The sequence below is a fragment of the Rhinolophus sinicus genome, chromosome 16 (genome assembly GCF_057876585.1).
Source record: "Rhinolophus sinicus isolate RSI-liver-muscle chromosome 16, RSI-T2T, whole genome shotgun sequence".
In the NCBI taxonomy this organism is placed as follows: Eukaryota; Metazoa; Chordata; class Mammalia; order Chiroptera; family Rhinolophidae; genus Rhinolophus; species Rhinolophus sinicus.
The window spans coordinates 170905757-170926992 of NC_142516.1; the positions used below are offsets into that span (position 1 = coordinate 170905757).

A 21236-nucleotide genomic window follows, 5' to 3' on the forward strand; every position below is an offset into this window, starting at 1 on the left:
TGTTTAGCCCTGAATTTTTTAGCACAGGGATAGGAATGTATGTTGGTCAGTTTATAGCAATTAAGAAATGAAAATGAAAGCTAAATAAAGTTACACGAAGAAGACATTAGTGCCCTTGGCAAAAGCAGTTTTATTAGATGGGTGGTTTGGGAAAATAAAATTGAAATGGATTGAGGAGAGTTCAGAGGAGTGAAGATAACGAGTGAATGCAATGCTTTCAAGACACATGGTTGTGAAAGGAAATAGGAATAGATATGGCTTGAATAGTTCATAAGGTCCAGAAAAATGTTTATTCATTTTATTGTTTTATATATCTTAGTTTAGGGGAATCTTAATCATGTTTAAATTCTGATGGGAAGAAGTCACGCTGGACTTTTTAAATTGCATTTCTTGTAACTTTAAGCTTTATGTTGTTGGACCCAAATAAAGATAAGGATTATAGTGTCAGATCATAACATCTGGGAGATTCTCAGATTTGAAAGAGACTGTATGGTTTATTTAGGATGAAAATATAAAAATTAGACAAAAATAGAAATAATCAGATTTCAGATGTTTACTTAGTTTTTATAGAATGCATTGTAAAGATATAATCTATTAAAATTTTAAGGTCTCAATTGTTAAAATAATAAGGCTAGATATGTGATGGGAAGAAGATTAAATAATGAATGTTAGCTTAAAAATCATAAGTGTTCTGATGTGGAAACTTCTTTTTAAATCTGGAGTCAAAGGTGAAAGACAAAAAGTCTACTCAAGTCTGAGATCAGGAGATGATGTATGAGGAAATGTGGCAAGTGCTGTGACAGTGACTATTTTATAGAGAGAAAATCAAGTCAAACCAGCAAACCATTTCTGTGAAAAATCAACCAACATTCAACAAAAGTGACTTGTTCTCAGATATAATATAACTCAAAGCAGGAACTCTTTTAAGAAAACAATCTAGGAGTAAACATAAACTCTAAAAAAGTAGTTTGGAGACCAGTTTCTAGCTTTCTCTTAAGCCTTGTGTTTTCAAAAATCTTTTAGATTTTCAGAAAAAACCCAAGTCTCTATTTGTCAGTGTACCTAGTTTACATAAAATAAAGCACTATCTTGACAGTAATCAGATCTTTGACTTTGTTAGCCCTGTCAACTTCTATGCCCTGTCCATTTCATGTCTATGGTCTCACTGAGCTCTAAAACTGTATTATTCTATTTATTTCACTGTTTGCATCCATCATAACTTTGATAGGCATCCATCATAACTTTGGTGATTTGAAAATAAAGTGTATTAAATTATTTTCTTGACAATCTTTCCCAAGCTATGAAATTCTTCGTGGGGAGTAAAACTTTCTATCCTAAGTATGTTGTTTAACTTGTAGGAAATTAACATAAGGATCTGAATGGAGCCTTTATCCCTCATCTTCTTTAATCCAATCTGGAACCATTGTGCGTGGCAGTCTCTATTATCTTGACCTTTGGACCCTATTCATTGCAGTCTGGTACCAGACCAGATCATCAGGAACTCAATGGGAAAGTTTTGATGTATTTGACAACCGACAGTCCTGACTTGATACTCTTCAGTTACCTTAGATCCAATAATAATTCATTCTAGACTTAAAAATGCATCCTCCGGGGTATTTTATGACTTTTGTGTTCAATGTGCTAATGTATGGAAGAATTCTGCTGCTCTTGCTGCATATGCCTGAGACTGAATTCCTAAAATATATGCTAGGAAATGACCATATTCTGAGGTTGTAATTTGCAAACTTGTGAGAGGAAAACATATGGCACAGTGAAATTTCTATTAGTTTTAAATACTTAAAGGAAAACTTGTAAAGTCTGATGAAAATAACCATATTGTGTAGACATATATTGTAGATAACAGAAAACACACGTAACTTTAAAGGATTTAGATTTGTGAACTTGTCTTTTGATTTTTTTTTTAGATTTTCTATGTGTACAAATACATCTTCTGGAAATAATATCAGTATTATATTTTTCTTTTCTAACTGTAATTGTCTTTATTTATTTTTTCCGTGCTTAAATGACAATGCCAAGGCCCTCTGGAAAAAATGTTGAGTAGAAGTAGTACTAAGGAATGTAATTTTCAATCTCAAAGACAAGAGGTTTATTTAAATATGATGATGATCATTCTATGAATGAATTAGGTGTATTTACATAATTAAAATGTATTTTTCAATGAAGTCCAAATTAATTATGATACATTATCAACTATATATTTGATACGTTTATTTTTTATATGTATTTCTTTTTTTAACATCCATTTTTGTATTTGGTTGCTAATATTTTGCTTAAGATTTTAAAAATATATTTAGGACAGCAAATGACCATTCATTTTCCTTTTTTGTCACTTTTTTAGGGTTTGTGTCAATCTTATATTTGCCTCATTACATGATTTGAGAGACGCGTTTTCTGGCAACTTTTTTTTTTTTTTTTTTTTTTAGTTTTGCATTTGTTTTACTATGATCTGTAGTGTTCTTTGTTTTATTGTGGGATATACAGTGAAGCATGAATCTGTGTCTTGATGTCTTTAATACATTTTTCTAAAACTCTTGGCCATTATTTCTTAGGATGGTTTTTCCCCATCATGTCTCTCCCCTGCTTGAAGATTATAATTACATGAATATAATCTCTTACCATGTTTCATTTGTTTATGAAGCTAATTTTTATATTTTTATGTTTTTTATATTTTAGTTTTAGTATTTTTACTTATTTTTCAGATTACTATATTTTTTTCACCTGAATCTAATCTGCAAGTTCAGTTTACCAACATCTTAAGTTAAATTATTATATTTCCTTATTCATTTCTGTTTGATTTTTTTATATAACCTAATGTTCTGTGAAATTGTCCAGCTGGTTGTCAATATTAAAATATATTAATGACAATTATCTTCATATCTGTTAAATATGTAATTGGAATCCATCTATTCAGGGATATCTGTAACACCTGGGAGCCTGTTTCTATTATCTGTTTTTATCTTGGGTCCTATATCTTCATAGGCTTGCTATTTTTTTTTTTTTTTCTTTAATGTCAAACAGTATATATAAGAAATCATAAAGTCTGGATAATGCTATCTTTTTCTAAAGGTGGTTTATTTTGACTGTTAGCTGACTTTTTGATTAGATGATTGCCTTAAGGCAAATAGTAATTACATTGATTCATATCTATATTATTTCAGTCTCTGTATTATCTTGTCTATTTCTAGTTCCCTTGACCCTTAGGTATAATCCTTAAGAAGTCCAGTTGAAAGCCTGTGTATTTATCAGAGTCCCTTATCCTTGCTAGTCTTTAAATTCAAATTTTTAAACTTCAAGCTCTGTTTAACTCTCCAACCTTCTATAAGCCATTGTCTATCAGTGCTTAGAAATCATCCAATACCTCTAGGGTAAAAATGGTACACGATGACAACCTTACTTGAATGTTTCTCCCTTTTGGACCATCACTTACCTCTCAAGTTCTGGCTACCTTGGCAACCCATAATTCCAATATCCATTCTCTCCCCCGAATGCCATAATACTACCAGAAGTCCTGCTTAGCTGGCACATTAGGATGAACTTCCCAGCCTCTTATCTTATGCTGCTTGTAATTAGTAAACACCTAGAGAGGGAAAGAAAAAGAAGCATAGAAATTTGAGATGACTTCCATGAATTTAATTTTATTATAGGATCTTGGTCCTTCAAGTCCTGGCTGTCTTAGTACTATTATTAAGTCAAAGAGTTATTTTGATGTTATATGTAACATTTTTTTTTCTGCTGTATTTTAGTCAGTTACAAGTTATTGCATTGCAATTGGAAGCAGAATTATCCATATTACTTTGTAACTTGAAATGGGCTATTTCATTATTATTGTTATGCATTTAATTCATTTTCATTTTTAAATCGTTCTAAGAATTTATCTTTAGAACACTTGATTGGGGCTGTTGGGCCTATCATATATCTAAGTATTTGGAGAGTCTTCCTCTTGATATGGAATATGATATTTTAAAGTCTTCATTGTAAAACAGTCTATGATATTAATAGATGTAGTAGCCAAACCTAAGTATCATGAACTTTCCGAAAACCTAAAGTTTATTACATATACAAGGGTGCCAAAAAAATGTATACACATTTTAAGAAAGGAAAACTATTAAAATTGTAATAGTCAATATATACCAATAACAAAAGATTAATACAAGTCACATTTGACTTCTTCAATTACCAGAGGTGCTCAAAGTGGTTACCATCAGCATCCAGACACTTCTGATTACGGCGAACTACTGCTTGAGCAACGTAGACCAAAGTGTCCACTTGTATACATTCTTTAGCACCCCCGGTACATATTGATTATTAAAATATTTACAAGTACTGAGCTAATGCATTCTGTTTGCATATGTTTTGTTGAGTCAGTTGGATACAGAATATGAAACTCAACAACTTACTTACAAATTTGTCACTCTTTTTTACAAACCATGTTTCATAATGTTTTATACTAAAAATCATCAACTTCTGTGAAGCAACAGTTACTACAACTCATAAGAATCATAATTTAGAATAGTATAATTAGGTGGTCAAATGGATTAAATATCAAATGGGTTAAATTGACATTTCAAAGTAATTTTTTTAATAATATGTATGTTTTTATTTTACCATTTCTGTGACTATATCTGGTTTCCTAACTTAATATCCTAATAAAAACATATGATCATTTTTTAAATGTTTTAAGACAAGAAAAAAGATAATTTGTAATTAATTTATTGCTTCCTAGAAGAAATAATTTAACCCAAAGTAGATTTTTTTCTTATATTCATAATGATGAACACAAGGAGAGATTTATTGACTTCCCCATAAAATTCTAAAGCTCTGTATATATAGTTCTGGGCAATTTGTGGCACTTTATAAAAACCATTTTTTTGTGTGTGTGTGTTTTGCAGGCTGTCAGCAACTAGCCATTCATTGACACCTCAAAGTGATTTGGACTCCAGTAGTTCTGAAGAATTCTATCAGGCCGTTCACCATGCTGAGCAAACCTTCAGAAAAATGGAAAGTTACTTGAAACAACAACAACTCTGTGATGTTATCCTGATTGTTGGAAATCGAAAGATACCTGCACATAGGTATAGTAGTCTGTCTTTATTAGAAACATGAATTCATATGTTTAGATAGCTGGTATTTAGCTTGTAAAATATCCTAGAAATAGAGAATTCAGAGTTAACATTTATAAGAAAGTTTGGATATTTTTCTTTTACTCTTGTTTATTTCTTTTTGGGCAAGAGTTATAATGCCATTTTAAGTGATCTCCTTTTTAAGAAATAAAGCAAATATAAATAGTTCAAAAATAAAACTTCCTCTGATGAAGACTGATAAATACTTTGTTATATGTGATTCACAATCGTAGCAAGTGAAAATCAATTTTAATTTAGGAGGATGTACCTAAGCTTTTAAATGAGATGTTATTTTCCACCAAAATTGGAAGCAAGTTAGTTTACCTTGGATACATATTATTAATTTCAAGTAGAAAATGCAAAGTACTTCATATTGACATCTTCACTTAGCATTTATTAAAAAGACTTTAATTTATGACATTAATATTCTTCTTAAGGCCCAGTATATTTAAAAACTAATATACTTTTAAATATTCATTATGTCTTTATAATTGATAATTCCAAGTTACATGAACTAGAGGTCTGATTATTTTGTGCCATATTGATTTGCTATCAGTTTATTTATAAAATTTAATGTTTTTTTTTTTTTGCTTTTTTTACTTAGAGTTTTTTTAGGACTTTTAAGTGAGAAAAAAATGTAATTTAATGTTGATACCAATTATTTTAAATAGCTGAATATATCGATAACTGGTCTTAGACTACCTTGATGGATGTCATTTAATGCTATTAATACCAATGAATTGATAGAAAGAGTAAATTATCCACATATGAAAATTGCTCTCAATGTATTCCTTTTCCTTATATTAATTAACTTAAATTGTATTATCTAGGTAATATATATGTATTTAAATATGGAATATTAAAATTGTTCCATATTTTGTGTGTGAAAAGAGGAGGGCCAAAGAACAAATACATGCATTATTTTTCTATGTATAAAATATCAATAGAAAAGTATGGGAGAAACTAACAAATTTGGTTGTCTGAGGCAAGAGGAATTAGGCTAGTTTTGGGTTAGGGGTGAGATGCACACTCTTCAATGTTTTTCTCTCTTATTTGGTTTGAATTTGAAATGCAAATATTTTAACTCTTCAGTAAATATAAAACAGTATATAAATAAATAAAAATATTCCAGAAAAAGAAGGCTGTATCTCTACCATCATAACAATATTGGAATGTGGACATTGAATTGGACCAATATACTACAAATTCATAGGAAGGAACATTTGACATTGAATAACTAATTTAGGTCATGTAGGGCTCAATCTGTCAGCTAACTATGACAATAATTCTAATAATATACTATGCTCTTATTTTTCAAATATTTCTATGATATTGCATTATCATTGGGAAGAGAACAATTAACAAATAGTCATTATATTGAGACATTCAGTGTTGTAACATGTATGGCAAATAAGCAAATTATCCTGAGCTATTATCTAAATAGCATCTAGGTAAAATTTACATAGTAAAAACATGTTCTTAATTTGAGGTTATAACTAAATTTACTTCATTTAACTTACAAATTAGTTAAATAATTATTTGTTTAAAAAGATAGAGGGACTCAGTTAACTCAAAATTATATTAACAAATCAAAGCCTCATTTTTTTTTAAACAAGTGCTTTATTTAATTTATATACTCTTATAGTCTTCTATTGGTAGTAGTTTGATATTTCTCATTTAAAGGCTTTTAACTAACATATTGAGCAATTTCCCCATATTAATTGTATTCCACATTGTTTTCTTTATTATTTTTATCTGTATTGTTAATATTACTTTCTAAATAATTTGTTTAATTATATAAGTTTTATAATAATCCAGGTGAATAAGAAATAAGATTTCTTCTTGGCTTAGATTCCTATAAAACATCTGAGTAATGTATTACTTATATACATATTATTCTGAACATGTAAATATTTTATATATTTAACAGATATAAAATAAATATGTTATTGTTAATCATCTGTTTTCCTTAAATGTGATAAGAAAATTTTTTAAGGCTTTCTGCTAAATTAATTCAAATAAGGATTTATATTTTCTTTACATCATAGTTTAAAATTCTAGTACTAACTATATTACTCCTATAATAATTTACATACCTATGATTCTAAATTAAACATATATTAACCAATATGTGGAAAAATATTTATGGGGCACCTTAAAAAGGCAATCACTTTTTTCAGTAATTGAGGGTACATTGCACCTCCTTATTTATGCTTTTGCAAAATGAACTGATTATAATTACTTCAACATTAGCCCTTTGCTTTTACCAAATAATCATCTCAGTAATAGTAACAAACATATGAATTTTTAAATTATTCTGTTATATTTAATTAGCACAACTGTGTACTATCTATGAGCAAAATATATATGATGTTACAATACTTACCACTGAAAAATGTGGGACTGTTAAAATAATTTCAAAAAATGAAAAAAATAAGTAACTTATGTTAAGATCCACCACTCTTTCAGGAGAATCATTGTAAGCTAATGTCGGAAGTATTCACTAAATATTCATTCATAAAGACCATGTATATTTAATTTCATATTATCTCATCATATAAAACTTTCGAATAAATTTCTATTTAACAGATTATGACCATACAATGATTCTCATTAAAAGCTTTTGTTTTTATGCTGTTTATATTGTATATGTATTTTAACCTGACGTAGGTCATACTATCGATGTGTTTATGAAATGCTCTGTCTATATGAATACATTAGGTTATTGTAAGGCATACTTTTCAGTAACTTAGCTCTGAAAGGCAAATAATACTTAAGATTACATGTTAACACATTTTTGGAATGAATAATAGTCAAAATTCTAAATTTATCTGTGCTTTAGGGCCTAGAGAAATTCTAAAAATAAATATAGACATCTCATAAATGGCCCAAAATAATTGATTAGCAACAAGTGAACCAAAACATTAGAATGCAAATATCTGAATACAAACAATAGAGGATTTTTTGATAGGCATGGTGTCTGTAATTAGGGGTGTCAGACACTGAAAATTACATTGACAAGATCAATATTAATAACTGGACTGGTGAATTTTCAGTAGTAAGAGAATTAAATGGTTTTTATGGTCTACTCTGTTATAATGTACAAGTATATAATGAAATATGATTAAGCTTGTGAAAGTTTTTTTTCCCTCTTTAATCATTATTAAGAGTCAGTGCATTAGGCAGAGATAAATATGAAAATCTTAAATAACTAACATCCTCTGAACAGTAAATAATGTTATTTATAATTTTGCGTGCACAGAAATAGTGTGGAAGAATACGTAACATAGAGTGAACAAAGCTTATTCCTGGGGAGTAAGGCTTATAGGCAGGATAAAGGAGAGGTTGGCATTTTTTTTTTTAATGTATAAACATACATATACTTTGAACTCTTTAAGATGAGCATGCAATATTTCATGATCAAATGAAAATGTAAATGAAAAATAAAATGAGATGTGATGGGGACCAAAAGGATCGTACACTATAGACCAAGACAATGGGCATTTCATGAAACATCATATTCTGTTTTCATTTTTGTCCATGTTTAATAGTGAATGACTTATTTCAAGAATATGTTTATTATTTTAATGTTCATTTTTTACCGAGAACTAGTATCATAAAAACAGTTGAGGCTAAAAGTGGCAATTGAAATGATGTATTTAGAAACACATCATATTAAATACAGTAAAAAGAAATTACTTTCATAAGTAACTTAGATATTAATATTCAGGTAGGCAAGTAGTAGCATTTCTCTGTACTGATGCCAAGTTTACTTATATAGACAATCTTTGATGGTAGAGGAATAACTCATTTCTTCCATTTTATTAAATGCAACATTCACCTAGGTATCTCAATCACCTTGCTAATTTATAACAGCTCTGTACCAACTTCAGAAAGAGAAAAAAAAAAAATAGACTTCAGTGGTCCCAGCCAATTCCACAGTCCCAGGCAGCACCAGGGTCCCAGTGGCTCACACACGCTCACACACCCAGGCTTCCAGCATATCTAAGCATTGCCCAGCTCCCTCAGCCTGGTGGGCCGAGGTTCCCAACCAGGCCCCTAAAACTCTGGAGGCAGGCAGACTCCCATGAACCCAGCTCCTGGCTGACCCAGCCAAGCCAACTACCACGAACCCTGGCTTTTGATTCACCCAGCACCAGGTCAACTCCCATGTCCCCATGTCCCACAGTCCACCCAGGGTCAGACCTTGCTTTGCGAATCTACACTGAAGACTAGTTCCCACAGATTCAGGCTCTCTGCTTGTCCCCACACCAGACCAGTCTCAGCAGAGCAAACCTTCAGGTGGGGCACCCAAGATTCCAGGTTACAGGTTGATTCCAGAGATTCTAAGCTCTAGGCTGCCCCTAGCACCAAGCCAGCCACAATGACCCTGGCCTTCAGTCTGGCTACTGTGAAAACAGATTCCCAGACCACTTTACTACCAAACCAGGTTCCCAGACCACCCTAGAACCAAACCAGGCCCTGTGGACCTAGATGCCGGTTCTAACCCAGTGGACCCTGGTGCTAGATTGGCCTCTTTTGACCACACACAGACCCAGGTTCCAGGTCAGTCACCTTAGACTCAATTGCCAGGCACACCTCACCCCTGCCGACACAGGCATAAGGCCTGTGTACTCAAGCAATAGTCCTGTCACCTTCCAACTAGACACCAGACCTGCCTACCCAAAGTTTCCAGCAGGATGCCTGCCTTCAGATACCAGCACAGGCCTTCCCAGAATCTCTGGATGGGCTGACTGGTCATGGGCTCTGCCTGTCCAAGGCAATTGGTAAGGATTGGAAGAGGCATCTACTACCTTAAATGTACAGACACCAACAACACAAGTCCACAAGGGTTATGAGCTGAGAGAGTACATCACCACTAGAGTGTATCATTATAAGAAATACTCAAAGGTATTCTTTAAGCTGAAATGAAAGGAGTCTACTTAAAACATATGAAAGTATAAAACATACTAGTAAAGTTAAGTATGCAGTCAAATTCAGAATAATCTAATACTATAATATGATGGTATGTTAATCACTTAACTTTAGTATAGAGGTTAGAGGATAAAAGTGTAAAAAATACCTACATTTACAATAATTAATGGATACACAGTATAAAAAAGGTATATCGTGACTCAAAACATAAAATATGGGGAGGAGAGTAAAAGAGTACATTTTCTATACGTTATCGAAATTAAGTTGTTGTCAACTTAAAATAGATATATTTATAGGACATTTTATGTAAGCATTGTGGTAACCACAAAACAAAAACCTACAGTAGATACACAAAAGAAATAAAAAGAAGGGAATCAAAGCATAACACTGTGGAAACCCATCAATTCACAGAGAAAGACAACAAAAGGGGATGAAAGGAACAAGGGTAATGCAAAACATTCAGAAACAATAAGATTATATTATAATTCCTTATCTATCATTAATTACTCTAAATGTAATTGGATTAAGTTCTCCAATCAAAAGATACAAAGTAGCTGAATACATTTAAAAATATGACCTACCTATAGGCTGCCTACTAGAGACTCATTTCAGCTTTAAAAACACACATAGTCTCAAAGTGACGAGCTGGAAAAAAAATACTCCAGCTAATAGAAACCAAAAGAGATCAGAGGTAGTTATACATATATCAGTGAAAATAGACTTTAACTCAAAAATGGTAACAAGAGACAAAGATAGTCATTACATATTGATAAAGGAGTCAAATCATTAACGGAATATAACAATTGTAAATACCGGTACATATAGTATGGTAATCATTTCACAACATATATGTGTATCAAATCATCCTGTTGTATATCTTAAATTTACGTTTTACGTGTAAATAATATCTCAATAAAACTAGAAGGAAAAAAGATAAGAGAAGCTGAAAAACTTTTATGTTTTTCTTAATTTAGATATCATTTTAATGTCTTCTTTATGCCCACCACTAATATTCAACAGTACATGAATCAATTTTTCTTGCATTAATTAAAATAAATGTTTATCAAACATATTATAGCATTGATCTATGTTTTGTTGGTTATGCAAAAGGATATAAAACATGATACATTTCCTCACGAAGTTCGCAACAATCTTGAGAAGGAAAGAATAGCTCATAAGACAATTAAGGAAATTATTATAGTTGCAAACAGCTCAACTGAAATATGTGGTTTTGATTTCAAGTGCAAGAAATAATTTAATAAGAAAACAAGTAACGTGATAAAGTATTATGAGAGTTTTTCAGAGAAATTGTGTTTGAGGTCAGTCTAATGAAAAAGGACAGGTATACTAATTTAGATAATGAGAATAATATGGAAAAGTACAGAAGTAAATCATTTTTGATTGTTAAAATTATGAAGTACTGCCTTAGTGAAAGTGGAGTTGTTTGTAGAAACTACTATAAAATTAAGCCATAAAAAAGTACAACAAAAGTGATTATGATAGACCTTGAAAACCAGCAGAGAAGTTTGGATTTTAAATGATGTACATAATTAGAAGTGCATGTAGGTTCCTGAAGAGGTGATTAGCATAATTAAGTCAATAATAATAATAATTACAACAACAAGACAACAATGCTAGTTAACACTCACTGTGTCCATTATGTGCCAGGCTCTATCGAAGTGCTTTGCATACACTAACCCGTTTTATCCTGAAAGGAAAATCAATCCCTATTTTCACCACCTTCTTTTCTTATACAATAGAAAACAGAAAAATGGAGAAATTAAGACATTCACCCAAGTGATTCATTTAATAAGTGGTGAAAAATAGAATTCAAACCCGGGTAATCTGGCTACAGAAGTAATGTATTAACAATTGCGATAGTCTGCCTATCATCTTTTACAAAGTTAGCTCTGAAAAATGGCACCGCTTTAGAAAATGGCCAGAAATGAGCACTGCAAAAACGAGTTTATGATCTAGGAAGCTTTTAGAGTTAACCCAGGCATGAAATGAGAACTATATAAATATTGAGAAAGAGATGAACTGAGAAAATTTTTGAAGCACAATGTCATAAGCCAGGTTCCCTGCAAGTAGAACAGGAGACTGGAATTCAGGTGTGCATGACTTATTTAGGGAGTGTCTTCAGAAGAAAGGAAGCAGGATAGGGCAGAGGACGAAGCCGGTCAAGGATGTGGTCTCAGATGGAGCCTTCCTTCGTCTTTAACTCCCAAGAAGCTCTGGAACATGAGTTGCTGCACAGTTAGTCCTCCCCTAAGGAAAAGGGGCGGTGCTTTATACCTGAGTTCTAGTAGGCGTCGCCATTGGGCCCACGTACAGGTAGAGAGTGGGGGTAGGTTGTGGAGGTTGGGGAATGAGGTAAGGGGAGCAGGAACACAGACACTCCCAGGGAGGCAGCTCCTGTTGGGCCCAGCGTGGTTCTGAAGAAGAGGTAGCTGGGAGCCATCAGGTGCGAACATCAGTGGCGCTGGGCACCTACCTCGGTGTGCCTCGTAAGAGGGTCTTGGCAAGGCAACCATAAAGTCTGATATAAAAGGAAAGCTGGATTTTGTGTCTTATTTGGTACAGGCAATGAAGGAGACGGCGACCTCAATGATGATTTCATAACATCTACTCTGAAAGTTCAAAATATTGGCACCAATTCGAATCAGGAAAATAAAAATGAAAGAAAACCACACAGAGAAGCCTTTAATTTAGTTTAGAGCATACTGAAATGGAACTGGGATACCTAGTGAGAAGTTTCTATATGCATTCCAGAGACAAGGCTGGATTTAAAACCACCGTAACAGTAATAATTAAGGCCATGCTCAAGAATTATTCTGAAACAGTGAGTGTTAAGGCCAATATTCAGAAACCTGATTAAACACCTAGAGCAATGAGAGGGTCAAGGAGTATGAGTAGGAAGAGAAGTCAATGAATCCGAGGTAAGCTGAGCTAAGAAAGTTGTAGTGCCTTAGCCAAAAGGGGGATTTAAAGGCAGTGTGGGAGGTCAACAATGTCAAACACCACAGTAAATTGGAATGGACTCAGAAAAGTTTAATAGGCTTCAAAGGAAATACATTTGCCGTGACCTCAATAAGAGATTTTCCAGGGTAGCTGCATTTATCCACTTATCTTTGCATTTTTGCCTTCTACTTCCCTTGTGTTAATAGAAGCTACTTATGCACATATTAAGATATTACTTTTTGTTATTCATTACATCCCGGTCTAAAAATCTAATGCAAATTTGATCTCACTAAATCCAAATGCAAAATAAACTTTTCTGCACTTCTCTTACTGAGTTAGCAGTATTTGTTATAGTTGCTTAAGAAGATTTCATGTAATTACTTAAGATCAAATTCTATAAGTCTCATGATATTTTTCTCTATATGGAAATCCAGCCCCCGCCAACCCCCGAAATCAAGCCTTTATATGTAGAAAATTAAAATGGTTAATTTTAGGTCAATATGCTTACACTCTAGCAAAGATATATATCCCTCTGGTTTATTACAGTTTATTTTCATATATATTATATAGTTATATTTAGTTCTTATGTTAAAACTGATCATTTGACTGATTTTTCTGATTGGTATATAATATTTGAAGATATCTATCTCTTAATTATTTTGTTAGTCTTTGAGAATGTAGAGTTGATATGTTTAGTTACTAACTGTCCAATTAAATGTGTCACAGTTGGCGACTTCAGATATTTCTAACATGTTATCATCATAGACATTGACATCAATAAAATAGTTAAAATCATGGATCACATAAAGTACTTCTTAAATATGCAATGCATATATTAAAATATTTTTTGTTTTGTTTTGTTTTTTTGTTATAAGGAGTATCTCTATTTATGGAAGTTAACCTTCACCATAACCTTGACTTACATTGTATAGAAATAAAATACGAAGCAGATAATAATAATGCAAAATAAATAATTTAGAAAGAAGTTTTCCTGATTTGAAATCATGAAAAGTTTTAGATAACAATACTCTATTTTGGCATTTCTTCTTCTTCTTTACCTTGCACTATATATAGAAAGAAAAGTGCATCCAGAGCTTACCATTAGGTTGTTTAGTTCACAGATATAAGCATCATATTTAGTTCTTTTGACATTTTCCCATCACTTTCTGAGCATTTTCTTACTTTCCGGAATAAAAGGCATTTCAGGCTAACTTTGTACATACTTCCCCTGCTATAGCCCTGTGGTTTGTTCTTTTTGCAAGAAGCCCATAATGTACGTACTTATGTACACCCTTACATACGTACACAAAAATTAAGCATTTCTATTTGTTCAGTATTAAGAACTATACATTTACACTGATACCTCCTCCAATTTCAACCTGACCTCATAGGTCTTTTTTTATATTTTTATTGTCTTCTCCTTTCTATATTTGTAACTTTATTTTCCATCAGTGAGAAATCTTTTCCTGATGACCCTCAAGAATGTACTACTTTCCTCTACTCTACTCTACACAGAAATAAGTTACAGAATTTTTAATTCAAACAACTGTGAAAAACACACCTCTTAACTGCAAAGCACTTTTTTACAGTTTTTTATTTTTTCAGAATCATATGTTGAGTACATGAAAAAATGTCTTCCCATTAAAATGACAAAAGAAATCACCCAAAAGTGAAATATTTATACTTTTTTCTTTAAAACTATTAAAGAGATGTTAAAAATAACTAAAATAACTAGACACTATAGTGATACTCCCTTTTTCAGCCTTTTTTTTTTTTGGTCACAATGTCCATTATAGAGTTGAAATTTACAATACATGGGAAAAAGCAGGAGAATGTAATACATTGTCAAGGGTAGAATCAGTCAATGTAAATAAACCTAGAGCTGATCCAGGTGTTAAAATGATCAGGAAAGGGCATTAAAACAACTATGAAAAATAATTTAGAATGTCTATAGGAAAAGATGAGTATAATGAATAAGGAAATGAGAATCTCAAGAGAGAGTTGGAAAAATTCAAGTCACTAGAAATGATCCTCAGTAAAACACAGAGTAAAAGAAAGCTTATGAGAAACATGAACTGGGTCTCAAAAATCTGTGAGGCACTCTCAATTATTGAAATATATATGTAAGTGGAGTCATAGAAACAGTTTGAAGAGTAAATTAGGAGGAAACATTAGGAATTAATTGCAGATAATTTTCTAAATTTGATTTTTAAAAAAATTCATTCACTGCTCCAGGAAGCTCAGAAAATCATAAGCAGAGTAAATACCAAGTAACCCATCTAGAAATGTCAAAGTTAAATGGCTAAAATCCTAAGATAAAAAGAAAAAAAAAAAAGAAAACAATTAAAGATAAAAAGACATAGTAAATTAAGAAAACAATTATATGAAGGAAAGCCTATTTTCTATTGTAAACAATGAAGTCTAGATAATAAAGTACTATTTTTCGAGTTCCAAAGGAAAAAAAAAAAAATATATATATATATATATATATATATATATATATATATATATATGTATATGTATAAATATATGTATAAATCTAGAAGTCCATATCAAGTAAAAATGACTTGTATAAGATATTAATAGTTTTGATGCAGCTAAATAAAGACATTTCCAGATAAATGAAAGTTAGGATAATTTATTGTCATCAGACGTGCACTACAAAGAATACTAAAGAAATGTCTTTAATTGAAGGGTATTGTTACTATATTGAAGCCTGCTTCTTCAGAAATGAATAGAGCCCCAGAAAAGTGGAAGGAAGGGAGCAAATGTAATATAAACTTTTACTTTCACATACGTATTCTCCTTTAAAAATCATCCTGACTGGGCAGAAGGGGATAAGTAGAATGATAAAGTCCTTATAATATTCATCAAGAGTATAATTATATTTGATGCTAGAATGTTATTAAAGATCAATATTGTAATATTTAGACAGAGTCAGGAAACTTCTATGCTGGGGCCAAATATGGTGTTCATCTTGTTTTGCATGAATCATAAGCTAAAATTTGCCTTTGTATTTTTAATCAATTACAATTTTTTCAAAAGGAAAGTATGTGAAAGAGACTATATGTATGACTCTCAATGCCTAAAATACTTAATATCAGGCTTTTAATAGAAAAAACAACAACAGATCTGTTCCCCACTCAAGAGAACCACTTAAAAAAAAAAAAAAAAGCAGACATACACTTAAGAAAATGATACAGTTAAAATGTCAATGAATAAGACAAAACAAAAGGCAATACAATGATTAACCCAAAAGGACAAATGGAGTAAATGAAAAGAAATATAAATTGATAGAACTAAACACAAATATAATTGTATGAACAATATACATTAATACATTTCAGAACCTGGGTAAAATGGGTAAATTCTTGAAAATGTAAAATGCAAAAGTTAATAAAGAAGAAATAGAGCATATAAATAAGACTCATGGCTTATTCAATTGAAATAGGATTAATATATCACTTTTTCCCCAAATAGCCAAACCAAGATTTCTTTTTTCAGGTGCGTTCTAGAATGTTTTAAAGGAAAAATGCATTGCTTTCTTCTATAAGTTGTTATACAAAATTAAAAAGAATTGAAGCTGCCAACTTATTTTATGAGACTTGTATAATCTGGATCCCAGATTCATATCAGAAAATGCAAGAAAATAAAATTATATGTTAATTTCCTTTGTGACTATAAATTGAAAAATCCTAAAGATAATTTTGATTCAGAAAAAAAAAAGGCCTTTTTATGAATTTCAACGTCCATATATTAAAAAAGTGTTTAGCAATGCTAGAAATTAAAGGGATTTTCCTGACTTGGTAAAGTAAACAAGCATCCTACTAAAAGAAGAGTCTTTAAATGTGTTCCTTACAAGATAGAAAAAGAACACAAATTTTCTTCCCTGACAGCTACTAGTTAACACAGAACTAGAGGTCCTGGATGAGGTTTTAAAGAAAGCAAAATAAGAGAAATTGTAGAGAATGAACAGCAACACGTCAAAATGAGATTATATGCACATGATATAATCATCTACATAGAGGGAAAAAAGAGCAGAATCAAAAGCCCTCGTAAGATAATTCAATAAATGTGTCATATAAAAGATGGATCTATAAAAGTTTCAACTCATGGGTTCTAAACCAACAGAATCCCACAAGAAAATAACATTAAATAAAAAAAGAAAAACTGTTACTATACACAATGCTAACAAAACTTTAAAATATGTAGGAATCAAGCAAAAATACCAAAGACAACTTTCGGAAAAAAATTAAAATTTAAATAGAATCAAACAAAATCCTGACTAAATGGAGAGACATTTTGTACTTTTGTATTGGATGATTTTACATGATAAATATACCAAACATTCCTGAATAAAATCAGAAATTCAGTGCTATTTTTAATTAAAATTCCATTTGATTTATTTGACAAACTTAACAAAGTTATTTTAAATTTTATGTGAAGAATAAAAGTCTGCTACTAGTTAAATAAAAATAAAGAGGGAGACTGCGTCTCAGTCGATATAAAGACACTTAGAATCATAGTATTTATTTATATATGTTTATTTATATGTATTTATCGTGCATATAGAAAAATAATATTGTGTTGGCATAAGAGTGGGTAAATAAGTGAAAAAGAATAGAAATCTCAGAGACAGATCAGTACACATTCAGAACTCAAATTTATGACATAGGTGGCATCATTAAATCACTGGGGAAAATCAAATTCTTTAGTACATAGTGTGGTGAAAAGTGAATGAGTTTGTAGAGAGAGATAAAAATTGATTCCTCTCTAAAAGGATGGAAGAACTAAATGTGAAAGGAAAAGTATATTTAAAATTATAAAGGGAAATATAGGAAAATGCTTTGTGACCAAATATTGGAGAAATATTTTCTAAATCAGTTTTTAAAAGTATAATCCATAAGGAGATTAGATTGATAGATAGATGATTGATGATAGATAGATAGACAGATAGATAGATGATAGATAGATGATAGATAGATAGATAGATAGATAGATAGATAGATAGATAGATAGATAGATGATAGATAGATAGACACACAGATGATAGATAGATAGATAGATAGATAGATAGATAGATAGATAGATAGATAGATAATAAATTCCTCTGCACTGCATGGTTGTCAACACTTAGCATTTTGAAACTTTATATTCATGGCCTAAATTTTATCCTTTGACTCTTTCAGGCTTGTTCTGAGCTCAGTCTCGGACTATTTTGCTGCCATGTTTACAAGTGATGTGTGTGAAGCCAAACAAGAGGAGATCAAAATGGAAGGCATAGACCCCAATGCCCTCTGGGATCTTGTCCAATTTGCATATACAGGTACAGTAAAATAATTATAACTCACATTGATGTCTTGTAAATTTTAGAATTTGAGCATAGGTTTTAAAGCTTAAAGAATAACACAGCTGGCATCTTCATATTTTTTTTTCCATTTGAAAGAGTAACTGAAAAATCAGACTACCTTTCATTTGTCACTGAAATCACATATATATATATATGAATGCGTTTACATAATTCCTTCCACAAAGAATTTAAACTGACTTATAAAAATAAATAGTAGATGGATGAGCTTGGGATAGGAGCAGAAAGTTGTTCATTATCAAGTAAGAATTTGTTTAGGTCCATACTTACAGCATTAGGAAGGGAAATAGATTTTAATTTTCTTTCATTTTGGAAATTAAAATTCAAATAACTTTTTTCCTTGAAATGTGTTTTTTAAATGTTAAGAGCCCCACAGAATGTTTAATGTGAACTCTATAAATTTAGTTGAAAGGGACAATGAAAATACTTAGAATTGTGAAAAATGACTGGATTTTACAGCTGTTTGTTTCTGATCCTCTACATTGACATCTTCCATCGCCCTTTGCACTCTATTATATCTGGTGCATTCAAATAATATTGCCAAAATAGCAGACATGTGCTGAATGTTGTTTAATGTGCAACTAATAGCTCTGTCTCTGGAAAATAAACTCATGAATAAGCCATGGCTTTGCCCTCCAGAAGCTCACAGTTCAAATGGCAAAAAGAGTTAGATGAGGGAATAAATATGATACAATGTGAAACTTAAGAGGGAGGTACAAGGCATAAAACCTGCTGTTCAGAGCACTATCAGGGTTCACATGCATTTAAACATTTTAATAACTTTTCAAGATACATGACATAAGAAGACAGTAAAATCATGTGATAGTGAGGGCAAATAGTATGAATGGATATTTTCTTTTAGGAATGGAAAGTGGTTCATTTGACTGAACTATTTATCATGGTATACAATAAATAAATAAAGGTGGGTTAGGGCCTGATTATCAAAGTAGGAGGATCCTAGTTTAAGGAACTGTTTTTGCAGAATTTCTGATCATGGGGAAACAAGAGATGATGTTATAAAGATCAGCTTCTATAACCAAAAGACCATAGAAGAAGTGGAAATATATCCTCTTTGAAGATTTGGCTTATCATAGAGAGGAGTTTGCCAACCCTACTATAACAGTAAATGAAGCCTCTTTGAAAAGAAAAAACTGCACATGTTCTGTGTGCTATATCTCAAAGCAGCAATGTGATGGAATGACCTAGACATTTTCCAGTCTCAGTAATTTTTAAATTATATTTTCTCAAAATAATTGCCCTAGGCAAAAGGGAACACGTAAGCAAGTATTCAAAGTTGTTGCAATATAGGGAGAGAGACCAGAACTCAGTCTTTACTTAATTCTATTGAAACAGAGTTTGGTGGCGGGTGGGGAAGTCTTTTAAGTGCTAGGGTGAGAAAGAACAAGGGCCATCTGTGTTTGCTAATTGGCTTTGTCTGAAGAAAAATAAACTTTCTCCTATCTTTGTGACGGAATTTTGTTTTATAACTTGGAACAAGTTGCTCCCTCTAATTGTGCTTCTAGCCCCTCATAAAACCGAGACAGAGGTGCTATCTCTCTTGATGTTGGCCTCGCAAAGGGATGTCATCCAGATCCTTGAGGAAAACACTCTGGGATATCAAACTGGCAAGAGGCTTTTAAAATGATTCACTATTCAAAGGAGTTGAGAAAGAATTTACAATGACCCATTTTCTAAAGTAAATCCTCTAAGAAAAGGGAGGTCAAAGGCCTAGTGTTAGGAAGAGGCCTGTCTAAATTCCAGTCAAGCTGAGGGAGCCTGAATGGAAATAGCCTGAAATAGTAGGAACAGATCATGGCCTCCCAGTCAACAGAGAGTGAACAGATCATGGAAAGAAACACATCCTGAAACTTCCGTTTTTTAGGAATCCTTCTACCAACAGAAAAGCATAGATCCAACACTGACAGCCGCCATAGCCAGGCACCCTTGCATTTCTCATGTACAAAACTAGGTCAAAAGACACTCATCATCGTGCAGCACAAACTTGGAAATTGTTTCAAAGCTCCCTGCTGAATCTAATGACCTAGATTTCATTCTACTTTGCAGAGGGCAGGCAGGATACAAAGCTGCCTTTCAGTTGCCACTGACATTATGGCCTTTGCTCCTGATACCGTATCTTCTTGATGGTTGATAAATTTCCAATTGTTAGTTTATAGAAATGCATTAGATGAGGAAATAACTTACAAGTCATATTGGGCAAATTTTAGGCATAACATAAAAATGTACCTGACTTTTGCTATATACAATGTCACAAATTATAACAATAGAAGAGATCAAGTGAGCAATGATATCAAAAGCAAAGAATAGGAAGTACGTCTTTCTGTGTGTAGTTAACTAGCTTGCTAGATGATCTCTAAGACTTTTTCTTTGTAGAAGACTAAAAATAAATGCATCACAGAAAGGGTAAAAATGAATAAGCAGTGAGATGTGTAAAATGTCAGCCATTTGGGGATATTTTCTTAAATTTTGAGGTTTTGAAAAAACTGAGAAGGATCAACTATGTCAAGAATTGATAGTTAACCATTAGCTGTAGAAGTAATGAATTCAGCAGAGATGGGTAAGGGTGCTTTAAAAGGATTTCCAAAGATAATTTTCTATGTTATCTGGAAAGGCTGTAAAGTTTGAAAAAAACAAACACATATGTAGCTAATTTATTTCATTAACTTAGAAATTAAGAAAAAGAAGAAATGGTTAAATTAGAGTGAATTTTTGACTGACCTAAGCTTCAATGGTTATAGAATTTAATCATCTTTGATTTAAAGAAAGGAATCATACTTTAAAGAAGTTTGCATAGTAAAACGTATACATGGTAA

General features: G+C 31.8%; 1 protein-coding gene across 1 annotated transcript in view; it reads left to right on the forward strand.

Moving 5' to 3' along the window:
- KLHL1 (kelch like family member 1) overlaps window positions 1–21236 on the forward strand; it is a 305504-nt gene that overhangs the window by 90966 nt on the left and 193302 nt on the right. Inside the window, exons 2-3 of the mRNA XM_019751890.3 lie at window positions 4911–5093; window positions 18227–18363. Of these exons, the coding sequence (XP_019607449.1) occupies window positions 4911–5093; window positions 18227–18363 (320 nt within the window). The remainder of the gene's footprint in view (window positions 1–4910; window positions 5094–18226; window positions 18364–21236) is intronic.